Here is a 22,315-nt window from a genome sequence, read left to right on the forward strand (position 1 = left end):
CCCTTTTCCTTTAAAGTAACACACTACTGACAAAACTATTCAACCCATCATCTAAAATATACTAATCAAAACTCTCCTCCGCCATCTCCCAAACGTCCACAGAACTCCCACTTGTAGTACCCTCCAGTGAATCATGCGAAGCCTCGCCTTCTTCCATCGAAAGATACTCCTGGGCAGCAATCCACATCGCCACCGCCGCAGACCCAAAGTCTGTTACTCCGGGACTCGCCACTCCGTCCAATCCATGCAAATCTCGACGAGCAAATCCAACGTCATCCGTCAACGGTGCTTCTTCATCACTCTTATTGTCATGCAGGCCATCTTGCGCCTCCTCCGCAACGACGCCTTCGCCCTCTCTTGCAGTACCATAAGCTTCACTACTCAAAGCCTTTGTAAATCGAACCCTATAAGCTCGATAAGATCCTTCAGCATCTCTCCCCTCCCAAGAAACCATCTCGTCATCGCCACTCTGCCGAGATCCCTCCGCCATGGCGAGCGAGCTGTGGATGCTTCTGATACGGGTTGTGAATCTCTGGAACCGTCTTGCCTTTCTCTCGGCAGCCTCGGCTTTTTCTCTCCATTTCTGAATCTCATTGTTGGCTTCTCGCAGCTCTTCGCGCAGGGATATCGGGTTGGATTCTTCCAGCAGCTGTATCCGTAGCTTGAGCTGCGCGGCCTCTGTTGACTTCATATTCAAGAGCAGTTCGAGCTCCTGAAGTTGAGTACTGATATCCCCGGTTCCTGTAATGGGCTTGGTATGCAAGAGTGCCTCTCCAGCTGTCCTGGATGGGCTATCTTGTATCTCTTCCGTTTGCGTGCCCTTTTCAAGCGTTTCTATATGTGCAAGTCTCCCTCTTCTATTCCCACTTGATCCCTGTGCATCATCCTATTTGCCAAGCGGTGACCATGTGTTTGAAGATGGGCTGCATTTATCATTCGTCATGTCCTTCAGCCCCACGTCTCCAGCAGTCCCAGAATGGCCATGGAGGGCTTTGGTTAAATGGTAAGGCTTCTGAGGGCCGCTGTAAATTCGACATGACGCTGATTTATCTTGGTATGTCCCTTCAGGATTGGCGACATCATTTGATACCCCAACCCAGGGTTTTCGAGCCATCGGCGGAGACTCATGATGGTCTTCAAACATGGCCGCCAAGGCTTTCACAGATCTCCTCTTTGTTGGAGTCTTCTCTTCATTTGTTTGATTGTTATTGTTTGTGTCGTGGCCAGTGTCTAATTCAATCGAGATCAAATCTGGCAGTCGAGCCTCGTTCTGGCCCCTTTCAGGTCTTAGGTAGTCATAGCGTGCCCCCATGTTCACGCCGTATTCAGGCTGCTGGTACATGGGAATCGAGCCATTCTGGCCAACGGCCTTCAAATAGGCAGGCGGACAATCTGTGGGCTCATAAGATCCATTATCTGGCTTGTACTGGATGATTTCAACCGATTCGGCCGGCTGTAAAAATGGATCTGCCAATTCTTTTATATATCTATGTGGATAGTGGTAAGGTGGTTGTGTGCCTCGGGGCTTCTCCGCGCTTCGCGTGAGTAATCTCTCAAATGCTCTTCTTCTTTCGTGCAGCCTGTCCGACAGCGGGGACCTAATAGTCCTGTGAGTTTGTACCTCTCTGCCCTCCCGCCGATTAGCTCCTTTGGGTGTTTTCTTGGATCGGACTCCCGAAGGAGGTGTTTGTATGATGTTCCTAGCTCCTGAAAATGTGTCGGAAGCTGGTACATTTGTGTAGCCGCCACAACGGTTAGTCTGGCGGGAGGATACGCGAGGGGGGATCGTCTTCATAGTTGTGCTCTGAGAAAAACTAGTTGTAATACCTTCGGCCGATGGTCGACCGACTTCTTGCCAGCTATAGGAATGGAGTAGAGTTGTACTGCCATTCTGTCGAGCTCCAAGGACTCCACAGTTGTGCTCCTAAAACAACGGCTTTGGGGGCGGCGTGACCTTCCGGTTGCCCGTTGAAACTGGCCCAGCCATATCACCAGTATATGTGGTAGGGAAAGGATTGAGGTTGGAATTATCCTCCCCTTGGTGTCCCTCCTCCATAGCTGGTGTCATCAGATGAACAGATGATTGTCTGGACGGCCGTTTGACACTTCCTTGTCTCGACATTCGTGATTTTGTCGACCTCGTCGATCTTGTCGATCTTGTTGATTTTGTTCTCTTGATGGTTACCGAGGTATATCCCGATCCGAGACCATTATCTTTGCCGGGCAACTCTCCAATATCTTCATCGTCTCTCACGGCCAACAAGTCCGAATCCGCCGTATGATTAGCCACAGACGATTCAGAGAGGGATGAATAACCATCGGCATGCATCTCTTGCAAAGGCGCCATCTCTTGGTCACGGTGTGTCCCCAGGGCTCTCATTTGACGAACTACATCTCGCCAGTTGGCAATCAGCATCTCGGCAACACTATTTAGAACACCGAATTTTTCAAATCCTGGAATAGCAGTCACGGCATCCCCGGATTCCTTTGCCTTTTGCCGATCACGGCGTTGCTTTTTTGGTGGTATCGGGATCAGAAGCAGGCCCGAGGTTGGCGAAGAGCTCTTTATATCATAGTTGTTGAGGTCGTCTAGGCTAACCAGCAACGGGCCAAAAACAACTCCAAGTGTACTGTACGTCATGAACTGATTAGGTCGACCATTGCCATCACTCGGCGGCGATAGTTCACCAAGTCGGCCAATTAGACTGAGCAAGCCAAAGACTGCACAAATCAGATCACGCTGTAACTTGGACTCAATTGTTCCAATGGCCAGCGCAATGAGTTGTGCGCGAGTCCTTGCCTGCCTGGATACTGACATCTCTGGGTGGTCCTGAAGTTGCGAATAGATCGCAAGAAGTGCATCGAGCAGTGACAAGGATCCCAAAATACCTCGTGGTAAGCCAGAGAGCATACGCTTAAAAGTAGAAGCTACATCATGGATATGATGCGGGATGAAATCCGGCAGTGTGGGAAGATAGGTGGTGCTAGATATAAAAGGGCCACTGCGGCTTTCACCACAGTAATAATCACAAAGAGCATTCACAGTCCTGGCGGAGCCTGGGATTCGGAAAAGGCCTCGGTTGGCGGGATTCTGAGCAAGATAATGTGCAGTCGCGCGTATGCACGTAGGAAGAACCAGGTCGTACGGAGAGAATGCTGGAGGCAAGTACAGCACGCTTCTCCCGGTCAGCCGCACCAAGTCTTGAACCTCGAGAGCCCTGGGCGCGTCGGATTTGGAGCGCAGAAAGCTCCCTAGATCCGAGGAGCTTCGTTTGTGCGTGGATCGAGGCACAGGGTTTGCTTTCTTTGGTGTTGACTGGTTGGACGGCCCTCGAAAGATTCGAGCGAACCAACTTTTCTTCTCAGGACTGGAGGAACCATTCTATAACACCAGAGACATTAGAACAAGAACAATCTACTCATTCACTACATCTGTCACTTACACGGCCGTGAAGATGAGCATCAAGGTCTCCAACGACTAGTGGCCTCACTCCGTTCTGGTGGTCGTTAGACTCGATTCAAGTTCATGTGATGGTTTTGGGAACTTCTACTTACTTTGCTTGCCAGGCGATTATACATTTCTACAAAGTGAACTCGATTATGAGTTTCATCCGTGCCGCTGGGCAAGTTCAAGCCTCCGCTGCTTGGTGTCCATGTGCGGCTGGTGGGCACAGTGGAATTTATATCCAGCAGCTCTCGGATGCCCTCAGCTCGAGGGTATGAGAGCGATGCATTACTCGATGCACGTCGTAATGGGTCCAAGGCAGTAGGGGCTTGCTCCGTCGTCTGAGAGCTCGGAGGTTGGTTGCACGACTGAGACGCCGGCGTGCTAGCAGACGAATCCATGCCGAGCGATATGAGATGATGTCTTGATAATGGATCGGTAGTGAAGGTTGATTTGATGAGAGTGATTTATACACCTATAATACAGCTCAAGATGGGCTGAAGATGCTTGTGTAAATCTTTGCCAAATTGTAGATGAGGATCCAAGCAGCGCGCTTCTCATAGGTACATTAACCAACACCAGCATATATGTATGCTTCTTGCTGCTATGTCGTTCGTTTGATAGGATATACGTTGTTCTGAGATTGCCTGATGCCGGCGTCTGCCAAGCTCTCGTAATGCTAAGTAGGATGTTTCGAATAGTATGTAGAGTCAGAGATGGAAGAGATGGAAGAGATGGAGAGATGGAAGAGTTAGGGAGCGAAGGAAAGAAGTTTGAAGTTGGGTGAGGGATATGCTTTCAAGCAAGGTTGTGGAAATGGCCGAGCAACGGGTCATGGACCAGTACTTGGTACTTGGTTACCTGATGCTCGTACCTGGGTAAGTAGGTAGGTACTAGGTGTTGCAAAGTAAAAGATAGGAGAAAAAGGCAAAACGAAGCTATTCAAGAGAAGGCGCTCTCCCAAACCTTGGTCGCCCCAGAGGGGCTGGGATCTTGTTCTTTGTCTGGAAAGCAGCGCTTTTGACGATTCCTCTTGGACACCCCTGAATCCATTCCATCATTCTTCTCTTCTGCCTCTTTTTCGATAGTAGAGGCAGCCATTATGCCGCCAGAGTATTGCCTGTGACAGGTGTAGCAGATACAACGAAATGATGAATCCAGACGGTCTAACTTTCACAAAGAAAAGCCTCGAGCTGATAAGGTCAAAAAAAAGTTCTTGTTAACAGCCTCAACCTACACAATTTCCAGCCAGGAGCCGATGACTCTTTGAACAACCACCAAAATAACCAAAAAAGAAACCTACCTTGCAAACTCTATCAGGTGAATGAGAAGGAGAAAAAAAGGGGCTAAAGTAAGTATGTACCAGAATCCTAGCAATTCCCCCAGAGTGGTACTCATCGTCAACGCAAAATCACCAGTACGCCGCACCAAATGTATCCCTAATCCCCTTGCCCGTTCTTCCGTGTACAGCCTCCGCCGTCGATATCGTGTCATGCGCCCATCACCGCCGACCATTACTCGTCTTCTTCGCCGTGAAGCAACACGTACTTGAGGATGTCGGAGAGCGAAATCACCCCCTTGAGCTTATTCTCATCATCGACAACAATCAACCGGTGGACGCGGCTCTTGCGGATCGTGTCAAAGATGGAGTCTAGCCTGTCGTCTTGACTGCATGTGAAGATGCCCGGGTTGTCTTCGGGTCGTTTGCACAGCGCCTCGCCCACGCTGCCGTTTAACTCGTCGTAAGCCCCGCCCTTGATGCACGGAATAATGTCTACGGCTTCAAAGGCATTGAGAACTCTGTTTTCGGAATCGACAATGGGCACGCAACTAATGTTCCCGTTAACCATGAGGTTGATAACCTCGAGGACTGTGGTTCCCATGCGTGCAACGACCAGGTCATTGTAGCTGCCCAACTGGATCTCGCGAAGTGTCTTCTTTAGCAGAATTGTGTTGTGTTCGTTGTTGACAGCGATGAACTTGAGGATTCGGTATTGCGTAATGACGGAGATGACGGTCTCTCTGCCAGTCTCTTCATCGACGTCGACGAGGGGGATTCTTCGCGCCCGAGTCTTGAGCATGCGTCGAAGCGCTTCGTACAGGGGTCTCGAAGGATGGACGGAAGCGGATTCAATTGGAGTCGCTCCAATGGCTTTTTCAATGTCTGGGTACTTGACGGTTAGCCTACGCTATGACAATTGTAGCTACGGGCATGATAGGCACCTCGCAAACTGCCCAGGCGGAATTGATCCAGCTTGCTCATCTCGTCGGGGAACTGGCAGTGATACTGGATCACATTGATGTAATCGGTCGCGGTCAGGATGCCGGCGAAGCGCGAGGTGTGCGAATCCCATAGAGGGGCAGATACAATGGCTGTAGCAGAGTCGCCTGTTAGCATCGTGACACAAGCTGGTGCGGGGAGAAGCGCGGGGCAGAAGAGAGCAGCCGGCATCATCTGGATATCGATTGATCCCACTCACAGTTCTGGATCAGGATATTGAGACTCTTCTTAATGAGAAGATCTGTGTCGAGCACAATGAGGCGGAAGGATAGGGGGAGCACATCGTAGCTGGTTCGCTTGCGGAGGAAATCCCGGATGGCTTTCTGTGGAGAGGCGAGAAGGGGTCAGCAAGGACGGCGATTCGATTCGGACGAAGACATGGAGTAGAAAGGAAGCCCAAGGCAGAGAATCAAAGAGAGACAGGCGACCTCTCCTTGGCATGGCGCCGCTATCGGTGCAGGTAGAGAGAGAGGGTGCAATAGGAGGGTAGCCAGACATACCAAGCCTTGTCGCTGCTCCTTGTCGAGGGGACTCAGCGGTTTGGGATCTGGCGCATCGGCCATGACGCCAGCGTTGAAGAGATACGACGAGGGGGCAACAAAGGGAGGCAGCACAATGGACGGCGGACGAAGCTTGAAGCCCGGCGCCGGAGTCGAGGTGGGTTCAGATTCAGCAGAGCCGGGAGTAGCTGCAGATGCAGACGTAGATGCAGACGTAGATGCAGACGTAGATGCAGACGCAGACCCAGAAGAGCCGGGCGAGGATCGAGATGAGGACCGAGGTGAGGACCCAGGGGACGCTGCAGGGGATGCAAGGCTGCGGTCAGGTGCAGATCCGGGAGATGGCGATGCTCCAGATGGAGATGCGGGTAGACATGCGGGTATGGGTACGGGTGCAGGATCTGGTGCTATTGCTGCTGCTGGTGCTATTCCGAGAGGAGGTGCCGCAGCTGCTGATCCAGGGCTTCCGGCGCTGGCGGTGTTGAAGAGGCCGCTGCTGCAAGAGGTGATTCCAGTGGTGATTCCACTACCGCAATCGGTGCCGTCGACTCTGGTATTGCTGCGATTGTCGAGTGAATTGGTGTTTCTGCTGCGGTTGCTTCCACCGGCGATGGTGTTGATGCCTGGTCCAGACGCTGCGGCTTGTCGGCTATCACTATCGCCAGGCGCATCAGCTGGTGCGGGGGCCAGCTGAGCGCTAGCAGCCTCTGCGCTTTCCGCCATTCCAGCGTGTCACAGGCGCTGAAGCTTAGGTGGTGATGTCAACGCGAGCCTTTGGCGGATGTCGTGCAGTGTCGAGGCCAGAAATCGCGAATCTGCATGTACGGAGCCGGGCTTTGATTTGATCGTCTTTCTTGGTGTACTTTTTTTGTTTGTTTCAGGACCGCAAAAGAACGCAAATTCAACGGATGCGACGAAACAGGCAGCCCTGCGGCCGATCTCGATGGCATGAGTTTACTGTATGTACCGACGGCGGCTGCGGCTATTTTTCTATGCCTCAACTTTCAGCCAAGATAACGGGGCGGTACATGTACGTAGACAAGGTAGATTAATTAATTAGATACATCCCATCCAGATTGCCCGATGCTTGCACCTGGAGGAGCAGTTTGGACGGCGATCGGCTGCGCTACTTGAGTGAGGATGCACTGTTTTGGGTCTAGACATTCATTGATGGGTCAATGGCTGTTGTGTTTGTCTTGGGCGTGGTATTTGGCCCATGCCAATTCATTGATCCAAACAGATAACGGTGGTGAGTTTCATTGTAGGTACTATGCAGTGTTTGTTGTTTTATTGCTGAGGAAACGTCATCAATGGGAGGTACATATATGTACATATTGTTGTAGCGTGCTCCGTACTCTCGCATCCACTGATAAAGGACACACGTAATTCGTCATGCCCGGAAATGGAAGCATCGTAATAATACATGTAGTATGGAGTACATGTAGCAGCATTGCAGCAATCAATTCGTCGAGACAAGCAACAAGGTTCAGCAGCATTGCGGCTTCTGCCCACTTGGGGCGACTTGATAGCCACTGCAAACACAACACAGGCCACACCCTCTTTCTTTGTGTATAGTCTCATGTTATCTGTCACTTTATGCGTCTTGATACACGACAAGGCAAGTAAGTCATGCTACGCCCGTGCAGAGTCATCCCGTCTGACGTCACCGTGCCGGATTCATCGTAGACCCTTCTTTCGGTTCTGGATTTCTGCAGGGTAAGGTGAGGTGAGGCGAGCCCGTTTGGTGTGTAGCTGCATAAGCACATGTGCTGACTGATCCGATGCAAAGCACCTCCTCCCCCGTGGGCACGATAAGATAGAACAAGTGGAAGTGGTGATATCAATCGACGCATGCATGTCGGTGTAGTATGTGGCGTGCTTTTGGCTTTAGTTCCTTAGGAGGGCCGTTAGCAATTACGTGCTTGTTGGCTCTCAATTGATCGCACCGCTTGGAGTCGCATTTGAGTTTCATCAACGCCTTATCGGCCACCGCCCATTTTCTCTCTTCTCCATATAGGTCCATCTAGGGTAACCTACTGAGGAATAGGCAGGCAGAATCAGTCAAAACTCCATGCTCCAACAGCAGCACGGCTTCTTTTGCATGCGCATGTCCTCAATCTCTTACATTGCTTCCGCGCTGGGCTCAGATTACTGTACCCAATGCTTCTTCGTATTTCCGCCTTGTACGGAGTACAGCATCATTCATCAGCATCTACTACTGCTAGAGCCCTGGGTGACGGTCACAAGGTGCAGCCAACATTCGAGCCAAGCTCCATCCATCTGCACATCTCCGCCTTTTGGCCCACGAACATGCCCAAGCGAGGCTATCGATGTCGGGTTGAAAAATTTTCGACTGGCCACAGCCAAAGAGTGCTCAGGTCGTCATTTATCGTCGTAGCCGCCGATATGCTTGGAAAATCCAAGACGGTAGGACTGCGCAGCCAATGGGCTCCTTGACAGCTGGACTCGCAGCACTGGTTCCGCTACATTACATACGTGTTTGCGGATCCCGATCCCCCTCCCCTCAAACGCAGAGTCAACTCAACCCAAGACACTGCCTGAACCAGCATAGACCGCCGATTCGCAGGTTGGCTGGCCCCAAGCGCTGCGAATGAGACGGCAGTTGGCAGATACCCATGCTCTCATAGCACCGTCTGGCGTGAACACGTAGGATCCCGAACACTTAATCATGCCGCGGTGAAAAAATAAATAAAAAACAAAAAAGCAAATGGTCCAATAGACGCCGTGAACAAGACGGAGTGCCTTGCTGGTCGCTGTTGTGCATACAAGTGATACACCAGCATGTGAGCATGTAAGGACAGGCATGCGGCATTGGATACATTAGTATCTTGTACAACAATAGGCTGCATGTTTCATCGCAACCTAGCGGCATTGATCAGCAGCACCTTAGACACATACACATACATAGTACTCGTGCTGTATGAGTACACGTAGATGCCCGATAGCAGGGGTTGGACCGTCCAAAACTGAAAAGAAACCTAAACCTGATACCACCTCACCTCACCTCCGGGTCTGTCTGAGGCTCTCCAGGTTTAAACGACGTACATATTTGTAGTCACGCTCGACTCTGGCCGCTGTGGGCCACCACTAAAACGCCCTCCTCCCAGCACTGTGGCCGCATATCTCGAGAGCCCGCCTATCTGAGCCCTTGACTACTGCCTTAGTGCTGCCAGCAGACTCCGTATTACTATTCCCAATGCCGCCCAAGCAGTGGCCGCCTTGCATGGGGTCGTGTCGCGGGAGTACTTTGGCGCAGCGCGAGGTTTGCATGGCTGCCGCAAGTACCGCCTCGACTGGTGAAATGGATCAATGGATCAATGCTGTGTGCTTGTGACGACTTCAGCGACCCCCTGCGACCGCGACCACGACCACGACCACGACCACGACCACGACCACGACCACGACCACGACCACGACGACGGCCTAACGTAACGGTCGAGCTCTGGTGGCCAGTCAGTCCCTTCCAGCCCAGCCTAGCCCTTGCCCTTTTTTTCTCGAAGCGATCCGATCTGAAGAAGCCAGACGCATTGTCACCGCATCGCTCGCGAATCCTCTTGCCGTGGTCGCTGCCCCTTCTCACGCCCTTTTTGCTTACTGTACGGAGTACTGTACTGTGCCTTTAGGTGCTGGAGAGGCTTAATTCCAGCAATCCATCCATCGCTCTGCAAGCTCTATCATCGCATCCATATTAGTCCCTCCAGGTCCTCGTTCTCGTTAGGTCCCCGTTTCCTAGCCTTTAGGTCTCCTCTTCAGTGGACACACAGCCTGCGGTTGCTCGCTCTAGCGGCCCTCGATCGCGCCAGCAGCCACCAGCAGTTGCTTCAGGACCCGCCCTTTCGTCACGCTCCCGTTGCCGTGGCCCATCGGCGGGTACACGCCTGGTACTTGGCGCCTCGGCCTTTGTCGCGGCACAAAGCAGCACAAGGCAGCACAAAGCAGCGCCAACAGCACTCGCCGTTGTCGCCGTTGTAGGTACTTGGCCCGTAGCTGCACAGGTACCCATTTAGAGGTGGCGCTAGCGTCCCAGCTCCATCACCACCGCCTAATAAGCACCGCCAGAGCCAGAGCCAGAGCGAAGCATCAACAAAAGAAACAGAAGCATCTTCCATCTCTCCTCTCCATCCTCTCCGCCCGCCCAAAGTCGACCAAAAGCCCAGCTGTCGCCGCCATGGGTATTTGCAACTCGACATGCTGCGGAGGTGAGCGACTCCTGATCCGCTGCCCTGTTCTTTTTTTCCGTTTTTTTTTTTCGCCCCTTCTCCGAGTCTGGCTAACTCCCGTTTCCAGGGCGAGCCCGCGATGGCCTCTACGAGCCCGCCCTCGCTGATAGCGAGCGAGAGGCAGTCGCCGACCTTCTTCAGTACCTCGAAAACGTGCGTCTGCTCTGTTAATGATGGCTTTTGATGCTTCTGGCCGTCATTCTCTCGATCCCTTGTCTCCCTTGCCGTCAGGTCGAAAACTAACCTTTGTCTCTACGGACACAGCGCGGCGAGACCGACTTCTTCTCTGGCGAACCGCTCCGAGCCTTGAGCACGCTGGTTTTTTCGGAAAACATCGATCTACAGCGCAGCGCCAGTTTGACGTTTGCCGAAATCACAGAACGAGGTATGACCGTGTCGGGCAGCTGGTGTCTGCGGCTGGCATCACGCAAGGGCGGTGTCGCAGGTGCTAATACGAAACTTGGTAGATGTCCGCGAGGTCGATCGCGATACTCTGGAGCCCATCCTGTTTCTGCTGCAGAGCCCCGATATCGAGGTCCAGAGAGCTGCCAGTGCGGCCCTTGGCAATCTCGCCGTCAACAGTAAGGAAGCGCTCCCGCTCGACCCAACCTGAACAGCCATCTAACTACTGCGTGCGCGCATCTGCAGCCGAGAACAAGGTGCTTATTGTCCAGCTCGGTGGCCTGACGCCTCTGATCCGCCAAATGCTCTCGCCAAATGTCGAGGTTCAGTGCAACGCCGTGGGATGCATTACAAACTTGGCTACGCACGAGGAGAACAAGGCCAAGATTGCCCGGTCAGGGGCTTTGGGCCCCTTGACTCGACTGGCCAAGTCAAAGGACATGCGAGTTCAAAGGAATGCCACCGGTGCCCTTCTCAACATGACACATTCTGGTACGTTTCCTTTAATCAGCTTTTTTATTTGTTTTTTTATACCCCCTCACTTGGTTTCGGAGATTTTAAGCGGTGACGCAATTACATTGGGTTGCTAACCGCCATATCATGATAGACGAGAACCGGCAACAGCTGGTCAACGCCGGCGCCATCCCCGTGCTTGTCCAGCTCCTGTCTTCCCCAGATGTCGACGTCCAATACTATTGTACGACCGCCCTGAGTAACATTGCCGTCGATTCCAACAACCGGCGGAAACTGGCCTCCTCAGAACCCAAGCTTGTCCAGTCCCTGGTGAACCTCATGGACTCTTCCTCGCCCAAGGTTCAATGCCAGGCCGCCTTGGCCCTCCGCAACTTGGCATCCGACGAAAAGTACCAGCTGGACATTGTCCGAGCCAACGGCCTCCACCCCTTGCTTCGCCTCCTTCAGTCATCTTACCTTCCTCTCATCCTCTCCGCCGTCGCCTGCATTCGCAACATTTCCATCCACCCTCTGAACGAGTCTCCCATCATCGAGGCAAACTTCTTGAAGCCCCTGGTGGACCTCTTGGGCTCTACCGACAACGAAGAAATCCAGTGCCACGCCATCTCGACGCTGCGAAACTTGGCCGCTAGTTCGGATCGCAACAAGGCGTTGGTGTTGGAAGCGGGAGCTGTGCAAAAGTGCAAGCAGCTGGTGCTGGATGTCCCTGTTACTGTTCAGTCCGAGATGACGGCCGCCATCGCCGTTCTCGCCCTCAGCGACGACCTCAAGTCTCACCTGTTGAACCTTGGCGTATGCGACGTCTTGATTCCTCTGACTCACTCGGAGAGCATCGAGGTGCAGGGCAACAGCGCTGCTGCCTTGGGTAACCTCTCATCCAAAGGTAAGGATCTTGCCAACTCTTCCCATTACCCCAGCAGCATGAAGCTAACAGACGGTGTGTCAGTCGGCGACTACTCCATTTTCGTCCAGAACTGGAATGAGCCCAACGGCGGTGTCCACGGGTACCTGTGCCGCTTCCTCCAGTCCGGTGACGCCACCTTCCAGCACATTGCCGTGTGGACGTTGCTGCAGCTGTTCGAGTCTGAAGACAAGACCCTGATTGGCCAAATTGGAAAGGCTGACGACATCATCGAAAACATTCGACTCATTGCCAACCGCCAGGTTGCCGATCCTGAGGCCGAAGAGGAGGACGAAGGCGAGGTCATCAACCTGGCCCAGCGATGCCTCGAGCTCCTGGGCCAGAGCGGCGGATCCAAAGCGCACATTGAGGGCTAAATGCCTTTGCAACCCTCAACAACGATTGGCATATAATCTGCAAGTGTCGCTTTGAAACCGTGAACTGGGTTGCGAGGAGGATTAGCGCGGCATGGCGAAGGCGACGGTGTTTTAGGCGTCTCAAGCTTTGTTCCAGATCAAGCCACGAGGGTCGCTGCCTTCCCACCCAAGCTTCCAAGTCAGTTGGGAAGAGGCCTTTTGCCCTCGCATCCTCTATTTTTTGTTTCTGCGGGCTTTGGTCTTCGATTTTTCGTTTTGATAACACTTTTTTTTACTTCCCCGCTCAGCGAAGAATTCCCGAGGACGTGCTATTTCAGGAGAGTCCCCCTTTCTTTCTTTTTTTATGCCAGCCGAAGAGAGAGCCTTTTCCGAGGGACTGGGAGGACAAAGTGCCATGTCCCAAAGATGCAGACATCGGCTTTTTTTTATTATTCACTTATGTTTTTCCCCCCCCTCCCCCCCTTTCTTTTGTACAAAACATATTACGCAGCCAATGACTGCGACTCGTTCCGCATGCCTATTGGAATGAAAGTAGAGACAAGGATGATGACGGCGGACTTGAGTGGTTCGGGCACGAGCAAAAGCAGATGTAATTAGACAAGGATATTTGACATGCTTGACACGCAACTGCCCACCTATTGGCCGATTGTCTTATCTAGATGTTTTGGTGACTGGAGTTTAATGATGCTATGCGTTACTTGGTACAGCCACGCCCCCGTGGATACGAGTAATATGTCTTGTTGTGGATATCTTTGAGTGACGAATAATCATGAGTCTATTTTCTCGAGGCCGTCTTTTGCCCATTGACGATCCTTCCAGGGCAGAATCTTGCCTATGATCTTGCCCTGAACCAAGGCAAGTGGTAGCGGGCCAAACTGTCTCGAGTCTCGTGAAGCTGGAAGGTTGTCGCCGACGATCCAGCAATGACCTTCAGGAACCTGCCTCCAATTTAGTCTCGGCATATATACACACACAAACACGTGTATAGCAGCGGTTTGTACATTTAAAGAACAAGAATGTCAGTAAAATAAAAAGGGAAAGAAAACGGGCTATACCTGAATCATTTGGTCCTCGCCCGGCTCTCCCGGCGTGCCTAACGAGACGTAGTCGCCCGGCATTCCCACAACACGCTTGACGCCGTTTTGGCTGGCAAAGATGGGGATCTTGTAGAGGACGAGGTCACCGACCTTGACGCCGCGGCCGAGGCGGTAGGTCATGTCGGCAGCGATCCAGTCGCCGTCGACGGTGAATGTGGGCAGCATGGAGGGGCCCTGGGCGGGGGAGACTTGGAGTAGATGGGAGAGGGTGAGGTGGGCGAGGCAGGTAATTTTGAGGGTGGATATTGTGAAGCGGAGGGGATGGCCGAGGAGGTGGGAGATCATGATGGCTGAAGTTGCTGTGGTGGTGATGATGTGGACATATTTTTTTTTGAGTTTCTATGTATGAAGCAAGATGGATTTATAGGAGCTGAGATGAGATTGAGTGTAACGGTATGATATGGGACAAAAATAGCGGTGTTGTGTTGAAGATGAGGATGAGATTGAGTAGAGAAAAAGATTCGTATGAGAGTCGAAGGTTATGAGGCTATTCGCAGTCATCCATTGTAAATTGTTAGTCTAGGCAACACGCCCCTCTGATTGGCTGATATCCCCCCCAGCAGCTCCAAGGGTCCATAGTTCCATACAACCTACTAAGCTGTGACGCTATATTTTTCCGAGGCTTCGCTTTCTCTTCCCCTCCACCATGAATTCAATACTAGCGCCCACCTAGAAATCCCAGCTTCTGGATCTCTCTTTATTCTCGGCACCAGTTGCTGCTGGCATTGCGTCTTCCTACATGCCGATGAGCAGTCTATAACACACAATGGCTGCTACTCGCTGTGTCTGCGACTCGGCGAGATTCGCTTCCTTCTTCACCCGACCCCTCTCTTCGAGCATCAGCTGTCAAGCTTCAAGACAGAGCTTGCTGCAGCACGTGCCTGCAATACCATCTTCTTACTCTACTTCCCGATATCGACCATCCGCACGGCAATTGAGATCATACGCCGGCAGCTCGCGCCCTTACAGAGGCGGCAACAAAGCCTCGGCGAGTGGTCCCTCTTCCGAAGACCAGGACAAGGACCGCGGATATGACAAGCGCTTCACAACACAGCGCGACATTGAGCGGTCCGGCCGCGACCGGCCGCCGTGGGACCACGAGATTACCGATCCGCAGATCATGGTGATTGACAACGGCAGCGCCGAGGGCCCGCTGGCGACGCGGTACGTGCTGACGAAGCTGGAGGCGGGTGAGTCGCTGCGCATGATGACGCCGTACGTGCCGGCCAACAGCGAGACGGGCGCGCCGGCAAAGTTCGCCGTGTGCAAGATTGTCAACAAGCGCGACGAGTATGAGCGGCAGAAGCAGCTCAAGGAGCGCAAGAAGACTGCCGTGGCGGCAAAGGCGAAGACCAAGGAGATGGAGCTGACGTGGGCCATTGGCGGGCACGATCTGGCGACCAAGTTACGGCAGATGAGTGGGTTTCTGGGAAAGGGGATGAAGGTCGAGCTAATGATTGGCAAGAAGAAGGGGGGAAGGGCAGTGGAGATGGATGAGGCTAAGGATGTGTTGAAAAAGGTCCAGGAAGAGATTGAGGCGCAGGGGGCGAGAGAGACCAAGAAGGCTGAGGGGCAGGTTGGAGGGACGATGAGGTTGTATTTGGAGGGAATCAAGAGGTGATGGTGTACGAATATAGGATCAATACGGATTGAATGACTGGTGGCATGGTGTTGGACCTGGTTCTTGGGTATCCCGTGTATAATAGAAGCAGATGTACTATATATATGTACTAAGTAGAGAGCTTCCCTGAAGGAAGCATCCACATCAGGCGAATCTTTAACATCGTCGCTTTAGATGACTGCAGATTTTGCCATATTCCCAAGCCAGTTCCTCTTTTCATAAGCCATCAACGCCAAAGTCCCACGAAGAAGAAAGAAAGCAAAACAGGCCGTCCCCCAGATGTTGCCATGATCTTTTCGCCAGTCATAAACACATTACATAATCTCGTCATCGTCGTTATCCAGTACTGGTGCAGCTGCAGCATCAGTCTTTGCGCTGGCCTCGCCGTCCATGTCATCGTCCGTCTCCCACTCGGCACCCTTGGCCTCGTCGTCCTCGTCGTCGTCCTGCTTCAGCGCTTCAAACGCATTGGTCCTGCTCTCCTGCACGGCCTTGTTGATGTCCTCCCACTTCTTGCTCCTGGCCTGCACGACCCTGGCCTTGCCGATGCTCTTCTCGAGCTTCTTGCTCGTGCGCTCGATGAAGGCCTCGGCCATCTCGAGGCCCTTTTCCTGGCGCCGGCGGCCCTTGGCCGAGAGCTGGCGGCCGCGCCTGGACTTTTTGGTGACGCCGGCTGAGTGGCGGGCGGCGAGGACGGAGGGGCGGGCGGATGAGGAGGAGGCGGATTTTGTGGATGGGAGGGAGACGTCCTTGAGTGACTTGTCGGTGTCGATGGAGGGGGATGTTGCGCGGCGGGCGGCGCGGGAGCGTTTTGAGGGCGCTGGGGGAAGGTTTTTGGTTAGTGACTTAGTTGGAGGAGCGGTTGTACAAGGCTTTAGGGGAGACAAACCTCTCTTTTGTGTTGGAGCCATGGTGAGAATTGGAGGGGGGGATTGGGTTCGCTGGTGGTTGAAGGTTGAGTGGTGGACTTTTTTTTGTGAATGGAAATTTACAGGCCGGATGGGTAATCGATAACCGATAAGCCTCCACGGGAATTTATCGACAGGGGCGGCAAGTGGAGACGTTCAAGCTGCGTTGCGGTACGTACTTTATGTACTTCGGGAGGCTATTTTAAGCTCACTGCAATGCAATGCAATGGAACACAAAGTTGTAAGTGGCGATGTTTAGGTATGACTTAGTAAGTAGAGTCTCTCTGACTGGGTCAGAGTATAGAGTTCTATTAATTTTATGTAACCAGAAGATATGGGATATTCCCGCTAGATTTGCATTACCGTTTACTGTTTTTGGGCAATTTGCCAAATGCCCATCCATATATGGAGTCGAGTATTGTTTCATTATATATCAAACGAACAAATAGATGAGCTCAAACAACTTTTTTTCTCTCTCTTCTTTTTCTGCTTTTTTTTCTCTTTCGAAATGGTATTTCATACGTGCTCATTGCCTGGCCACCATGAAAACGACATGTCTGGTTGCATGGAGCTCATACTCCAGTATGTTGGCAGGCTGTCGATTGGGAACGAGCTGAGCGAGTCGGCGCTGCACGATGCGTCGAGGTCAGGGCCTGAAATCGACGGCGGCCCCGGACTGGGCGGAATCTGGTGAATGGGCGTCCTGGGTTGCTTGTTGTTGCTACTGCTGCTGCTGCTGCCGCTCATGGGCAGTCCAAGAACCTCGCGGGCTATAGCCTGGACCTCGTGCAGGTTGCTGCCGGCCTGCGACCACACGTTGGCCATGGCCTTGTGGCAGCCGATGCTCATGCGGATCTGGTCGCGCGCCACGGCGAGCTTCTGGCCGCGGAGGGTGTAGCGGCAGGCGGCGAGGAGGGAGAGCGTGCCGGTGGTGAGCATGCAGACGACAAAGGGCGTGTGGCTGCAGGGCTTCGTGGGCAGGGCGAGGAGGCCGATCTGGGCCTCGGCGGCGCGGATGCATTTGATGGTGTGGACGAGGCGGAACTCGGCAGAGTCGGAGTGGGCGTTTGCTGGCGGGGGGGTTGAGCAGCTCGAGATGCATTCTAGGGCGTCAAAGGCACAGTTGGAGAATGGTCGGTGAAGACCAACCGTTGTTCTGAGGAGAGAGATGGTCGTGTTAGTGCATGTATATGTGTCGGATACCTCACGTAGATGGTAATGTGGAAAGAAAAAAGGAGGGGGGGTATGGGAATGCTTACGCATGAAGAGCCATCATGGCTTGGAATATCAGCTCGTCGACCTGACCATCCGCCGAGAAAATGTCCCTTTTTGACTCTGGCAATAGCAGCAACCACCCTTCGATGATGGAATCGACAGAGTCGAGTACTTTTGGCGATGTGACTCCCGCATCAGATGAGCCTGGTGGCAAAGAAAGGGCTCTGAACATGGCTGATGCCATGCCCCGGACGCCACCTATTAGGTAGGCAAAGGATGAGAAGACTGTGTCTTCGGGGATGAACTCGCGCGAGTTGAATTCATCCAATGTTTTTGGACGTGGAATATCCTTTTTATCATATGTTAGCGTTGAAATATTGCAATGTGAATCTCAAATGATATCTGATGGGTGTAAGTTCTTACCCCTCGCTCATACTCTTCTTCCTCACACGGAAGATCTGTTGTGGCTTTGACGTTGAAAGTAGCAAAACTGACGTTGCGCTTGATGGCAGAGTAATATGCATCGATGATGTACACCTGCCACCATGTGCGCCGCCAGGATTCTTCCAGCACGGCATCTCCGTCTCCGTGGTCTGCGGCAAACTCACGGTGGTGCATTCCCATGTCGAGCGCAAGCTGGATCGCCGTGTCCATGTGGTGTCTTGATTTCGCCGTGTTGCCGCGCCAGTACATGCTGGCCGAGAAGATGGTGTGGCATTGAACCATGAAGAAGCTGCATGACGATGTTGGCACCTGGGCGATAGCTGAGGCTGCGAGCTCCTCCAACTCTAGGCATTTGGGCCGCAGCGACGGCTGATGGCTGCTCAGGTAGATGCTGCCGATGAAGCGCATCACGTACACCAGCGGCCGCAGTTCATCCTGTCGGATTGGGTCCTGTAAGTAGCGCTCCAGGAACCGGCGAGGAAGTACACAGGGGTGATAGCGGTGAAAGCAGTTGTAATAGACATCGATGAAGGCATCTCTGGTGATGTTGACAGAGTGCATGTCCGCCGACGGCAGCGTAACGCTGGGAGAAGACCAGGAATCATCTGGAGGCGTATACAGGCTGGGGTCGATGGCCGGGTGCCTCGGAGTTAAGCCTGACGACAAGACATGGAGCTGCGACTGAGATTGAGACTGAGACTCACGCCGTCCTATCATCACATCACCGCCGATGCCTCCGTCGTTGCTCCCGGCAGGTGAAAGCTGGCCGCCATTCCTCGCAGCAGCCAGAGCAGCTTGATTTCGGCGAGCAGCCAGAGCGGCTCGGTCAAGGCCACCTCGTCTTGACTTTGCATAGCTGCACTCTTTGTCCTCCTCGCAGCACCGAGCACACCGCGGCTTCTTTGCGTCACAACGGACGTGCCGGGTTCGACAGGGCAGGCAGGCTAGTGATACTCGGCTGCCGGAAGAGGGTTTGGGGGAGCCGCCCTTACCGGCCGACATGTTAGAGTCCGGATCCATTGGCAAGTTGTGCTGTGCTTGTGTGTGTTGGCTGGCCTGTGAGTGAATGGTTTCCCGCAAATTAGCTGGGCTCTCTCAGTGTGTCTCTCTCTCACGGCAACTTGGTGCCGCCGGATCGATGAATTGATAATCGGCTGGACCCCTAAAAACGGGGGGATATCCACGACACTGCGGGTAGCAATCCGCTGGCAATGGGTGAGTCCACGAGGCTTCGAGTTCCAGGGGCATGAGGAGGGCAATTGGTGAATTGCAACTCGGGGCTCAGCGCGTTGTATACCGTTTTGGACCCCGCGGGTATCCGATCCGGCTATTCGCCAAATCGGATACCCGCCGTCGATTCAAGCTTAAACCAGCCCTTCCGGAGATGCAAAAACTCAGCGCTCGTCTACGCCGCATCCTTTGCTCGTAAACATAGGTGGCTAATTTACAGAGTGGGAATTCATTGGGAGTGATTGGAAGGATAATTATGGTCTTTTACTCAGACGACTGGGGGCGGCTCCGAATAGCGCACATCCGGCCCCGTATAGGTCTCTGACACTGTACTTGATGCATGCACTAGGATACACGAGAAGCTGCCTAGGAAGCTGATCGGACAAAATAGAAGTCTTGGTCTTCAAGCTCGTTTAAAAGTCTCTTTCTAGTGCTTACTTTGTCTTAGTTGGGGGCTACGAATAGAATAGTCTGTGTTTGTATAGTCTCTTGCGTAATGGGCAACTTGAAACTGTGTTCTCGCACAACCTGGGTGAGCTCTACTGTAAGTGAGTTCCCACTGCTGTACTTACCTTTACATGAGCATAATATCAGCAGCCACGCATGATGTTGTCGAATCGTAAAGCAACAAAACAAACAACTTCTACAACATGAGCCTATTCTGCAGAGTCCCTATAAAGAGAGACGTCTGGCAATCTAATTGTCCGTGGAGAACCTCTCCCTGTCTTACCTGCTGCAACTTGACTCGTCTTAATACACGTAATATGCAGCCTCGTGCTGGTGCTCGCCGTCTTCTCGTACCCAATGCCGTTTACGGTAACGCCGGACCTGTCCACCCCGATTTTTCGTTCCACCGGCTAACGTTAATTCTTATCTTGTGTCAAATACTCAACTTGGCATTTTGACAATTCCAGGTGGCGATCCCCGGCTTGAATGGTGGACTTTGCATTTCCATTGAACCGATCTTTCAGGAACAATGGCGGCGGCGTCTAAACGGTAGCAGCGGCACCCTTCTCGGGGATCCATGACTAATGTGCTATGAGTCGTTTCAAATCGAAATCGTGACGGGGCCGTGTACTTCCCATGTGGCCACCCGGGTATCCGTTTTGGGACTCGGGAGTGACGACAGAGGTGGCATGGCAAAGGCAAAGGCTTTTCGATGCGCAACGCGCAATTGCGTCGTATGGTTTTTTTTTTTTTTTTGCTTGTCGGAACCGGTTTTCGTGAATGTTTTTGGTCAGTTTGTGCTGTTTACAAAAATTGTATAAAAGGGCTAGGTGGGAGTTTTCGTTTCTGGATCTCTCTCAAGTTCAACAGCAGCAAAATCAAAAGAGGTTAACACATCACATCAAGACACAACCTCGCAACTAGTCAATACAACACTATCGCCATGGCTCGAAAGATCGTCATCATTGGCTCTGGCTTTTCCGGCCTCTACAGCGCCTTAGCCGCCAGACGACTTATCGAGGAGAATAAGGACCGTGTCGGCAATGGCATCGACGTCGTAATGGTTGCTCCTGAGCCCAAGCTCGTCACTAGGCCGCGCCTTTATGAAGCCAATGCTGCTGGCATGTCGGCCCCGCTGAACGAACTTTTGAAAGCCACGGGAGTTGGATATGTGAGGGGAGTTGTCGACGTTATCCGTACCAAGGACAAGCAAGTGGAGGTGGTTGATCCTACGGGTGAGCGATCAAACATCTCGTATGATAGGCTGGTCCTGGCAGCGGGAAGTCGTTTGGTGAAGCCAAACATCCCTGGACTGCGCGAGCACGCCTTCAGCATCGATACTATCACTGATGCGGCAGAGCTCGAGGCCCATCTTCAACGCTTGGCGGCGCTGCCCTCAAGCCCCGAGAGAAACACCGTTGTTGTATGCGGCGGTGGGTTCACGGGCATCGAGCTTGCCACGGAACTGCCTCGGCGCTTACGAGCTATTCTGGGGATGTCAGAGAAGGTGAGGGTCGTTGTTGTTGAGAAGGCAGATGTTATTGGCCCTGATCTGGGCGAGAACCCTCGCCCGGTTATCGCTCAGGCTTTCAGCGAGCTCGAGATTGAGACTAAACTGGGCAATGCTGTGGCGACAATCGATGCCCGTGGCGTCGTTACGGCTTCAGGAGAGCGGATCGATGCCCTCACGGTCGTCTGGACTGCTGGAGTGGAGGCCACGCCCCTGACGCGACAGATTCCCGGCGACAAGGACAGGCAAGGACGGCTAATTGTCGACTCCGACCTTCGCGTTCCGTCAAGCCCCGATGTCTTCGCCACCGGCGACGCAGCGAGTGCTCAGACCGATGACAAGGGTAACCGTACGCTCATGTCGTGCCAGCACGCGATGCCGCTTGGCCGTTCCGCCGGGCATAATGTCGCTGCCGATCTGCTCAATATTCCGGGCCAACCATACTTGCAGCCCTCGTACGGAACTTGTCTCGATCTTGGCGGATGGGGCGCCGTCGTGTGCGATGGATGGGATCGAAAAATCTTCAAGTCAGGTGGACCGGCAAAAGAGATTAAGGCCTGGATCAACAGCTGTGTGATCTACCCCCCCAAGGCAAACGCAAAGGAGGCTTTTGAGGCGGCTAACCCTATGATAAATCAAATCTCGGTGCTTTGAAATCAAAGATAGGGAAGTTCTCGTGTTTGGTTCATCCGGACACTGTGGTTGAGGCTGTTTAGAAGCGAGATAAGCATTAGCAGGAAGGTGTCTGCGTTAGACGGACGGTAGAGCCTGAGAAGAGGGGATATTGGATGGCCTGATAGATTCAGACTCACTCAAGTCATTGTAGCCTGCATTATTAGAGTGGAGCACATAGAGTAGACAATCCATAGAATAGAGAAGAATTCGATGATGCTCGTGATTAGTACTGTGTGCTTGGCGTTCGTGTAGGAGTGAGTCAAAAGGGGGCCATGCGTGTCGAAGCTGTATAGACAGGGGGTGATGTAGTAAGGTCCCTTCCGTCGTGGTGTTGACCCCGTTTTGAAAATAGGACTCGTTGCATTCCTCTCCTTTGGCAAACTAGAATGGATTATCACTCAAATATAATAATTCTTTTGCCACATAGAGTGGCATGAGCGGCCTGAGCGTTATAAGGTCCTTTTATTTCCTGCTTTGTTCCTTGACTCCTTTTTGGAATTCTTTGCGCTGTGGGGTCGTCGGCATTTGCCACCGGCTCTGGACCATA

The 22,315-nt window shown here is 52.8% G+C and overlaps 9 protein-coding genes across 9 annotated transcripts; 3 read left to right on the forward strand and 6 right to left on the reverse strand.

The window, feature by feature from the left end:
* Window positions 1-61: 61 nt before the first annotated feature.
* On the reverse strand, window positions 62-691 carry TRIVIDRAFT_224290 (uncharacterized protein; the record flags this gene model as incomplete). Its single annotated transcript, XM_014098837.1, has 1 exon — window positions 62-691. The coding sequence occupies one exon, from the start codon at window positions 689-691 to the stop codon at window positions 62-64; it is 630 nt and encodes a 209-aa protein (XP_013954312.1).
* A 1,629-nt stretch (window positions 692-2,320) lies between these two features.
* TRIVIDRAFT_135899 (uncharacterized protein) lies at window positions 2,321-3,277 on the reverse strand (the record flags this gene model as incomplete). Its single annotated transcript, XM_014098838.1, has 1 exon — window positions 2,321-3,277. A coding segment is annotated over one exon (957 nt), but the record flags the coding sequence as incomplete, so codon positions are not given.
* Window positions 3,278-4,959: 1,682 nt separating this feature from the next.
* On the reverse strand, window positions 4,960-6,289 carry TRIVIDRAFT_48052 (uncharacterized protein; the record flags this gene model as incomplete). Its single annotated transcript, XM_014098839.1, has 4 exons — window positions 4,960-5,609; window positions 5,669-5,818; window positions 5,926-6,049; window positions 6,227-6,289. 4 exons carry the CDS (start codon window positions 6,287-6,289, stop codon window positions 4,960-4,962), a joined length of 987 nt encoding a protein of 328 aa, XP_013954314.1.
* A 4,099-nt stretch (window positions 6,290-10,388) lies between these two features.
* Window positions 10,389-13,246, forward strand: TRIVIDRAFT_83328 (uncharacterized protein; the record flags this gene model as incomplete). Its single annotated transcript, XM_014098840.1, has 7 exons — window positions 10,389-10,446; window positions 10,535-10,620; window positions 10,732-10,852; window positions 10,935-11,048; window positions 11,116-11,361; window positions 11,477-12,226; window positions 12,290-13,246. The coding sequence occupies 7 exons, from the start codon at window positions 10,416-10,418 to the stop codon at window positions 12,619-12,621; spliced, it is 1,680 nt and encodes a 559-aa protein (XP_013954315.1).
* A 142-nt stretch (window positions 13,247-13,388) lies between these two features.
* On the reverse strand, window positions 13,389-14,003 carry TRIVIDRAFT_48155 (uncharacterized protein; the record flags this gene model as incomplete). The annotated part of the gene is made up of 2 exons (XM_014098841.1): window positions 13,389-13,559; window positions 13,677-14,003. 2 exons carry the CDS (start codon window positions 14,001-14,003, stop codon window positions 13,389-13,391), a joined length of 498 nt encoding a protein of 165 aa, XP_013954316.1.
* Window positions 14,004-14,484: 481 nt separating this feature from the next.
* Window positions 14,485-15,339, forward strand: TRIVIDRAFT_48183 (uncharacterized protein; the record flags this gene model as incomplete). Its single annotated transcript, XM_014098842.1, has 1 exon — window positions 14,485-15,339. One exon carries the CDS (start codon window positions 14,485-14,487, stop codon window positions 15,337-15,339), a length of 855 nt encoding a protein of 284 aa, XP_013954317.1.
* A 314-nt stretch (window positions 15,340-15,653) lies between these two features.
* Window positions 15,654-16,250, reverse strand: TRIVIDRAFT_68694 (uncharacterized protein; the record flags this gene model as incomplete). Its single annotated transcript, XM_014098843.1, has 2 exons — window positions 15,654-16,159; window positions 16,229-16,250. 2 exons carry the CDS (start codon window positions 16,248-16,250, stop codon window positions 15,654-15,656), a joined length of 528 nt encoding a protein of 175 aa, XP_013954318.1.
* A 528-nt stretch (window positions 16,251-16,778) lies between these two features.
* TRIVIDRAFT_124610 (uncharacterized protein) lies at window positions 16,779-18,875 on the reverse strand (the record flags this gene model as incomplete). Its single annotated transcript, XM_014098844.1, has 3 exons — window positions 16,779-17,403; window positions 17,507-17,811; window positions 17,886-18,875. Coding segments are annotated over 3 exons (1,920 nt in total), but the record flags the coding sequence as incomplete, so codon positions are not given.
* A 1,651-nt stretch (window positions 18,876-20,526) lies between these two features.
* TRIVIDRAFT_47980 (uncharacterized protein) lies at window positions 20,527-21,747 on the forward strand (the record flags this gene model as incomplete). The annotated part of the gene is made up of 1 exon (XM_014098845.1): window positions 20,527-21,747. The coding sequence occupies one exon, from the start codon at window positions 20,527-20,529 to the stop codon at window positions 21,745-21,747; it is 1,221 nt and encodes a 406-aa protein (XP_013954320.1).
* Between the last annotated feature and the right edge of the window lie 568 nt (window positions 21,748-22,315).

The sequence above is a fragment of the Trichoderma virens genome (genome assembly GCF_000170995.1).
Source record: "Trichoderma virens Gv29-8 chromosome Unknown TRIVIscaffold_81, whole genome shotgun sequence".
NCBI classification, from domain to species: domain Eukaryota; kingdom Fungi; phylum Ascomycota; class Sordariomycetes; order Hypocreales; family Hypocreaceae; genus Trichoderma; species Trichoderma virens.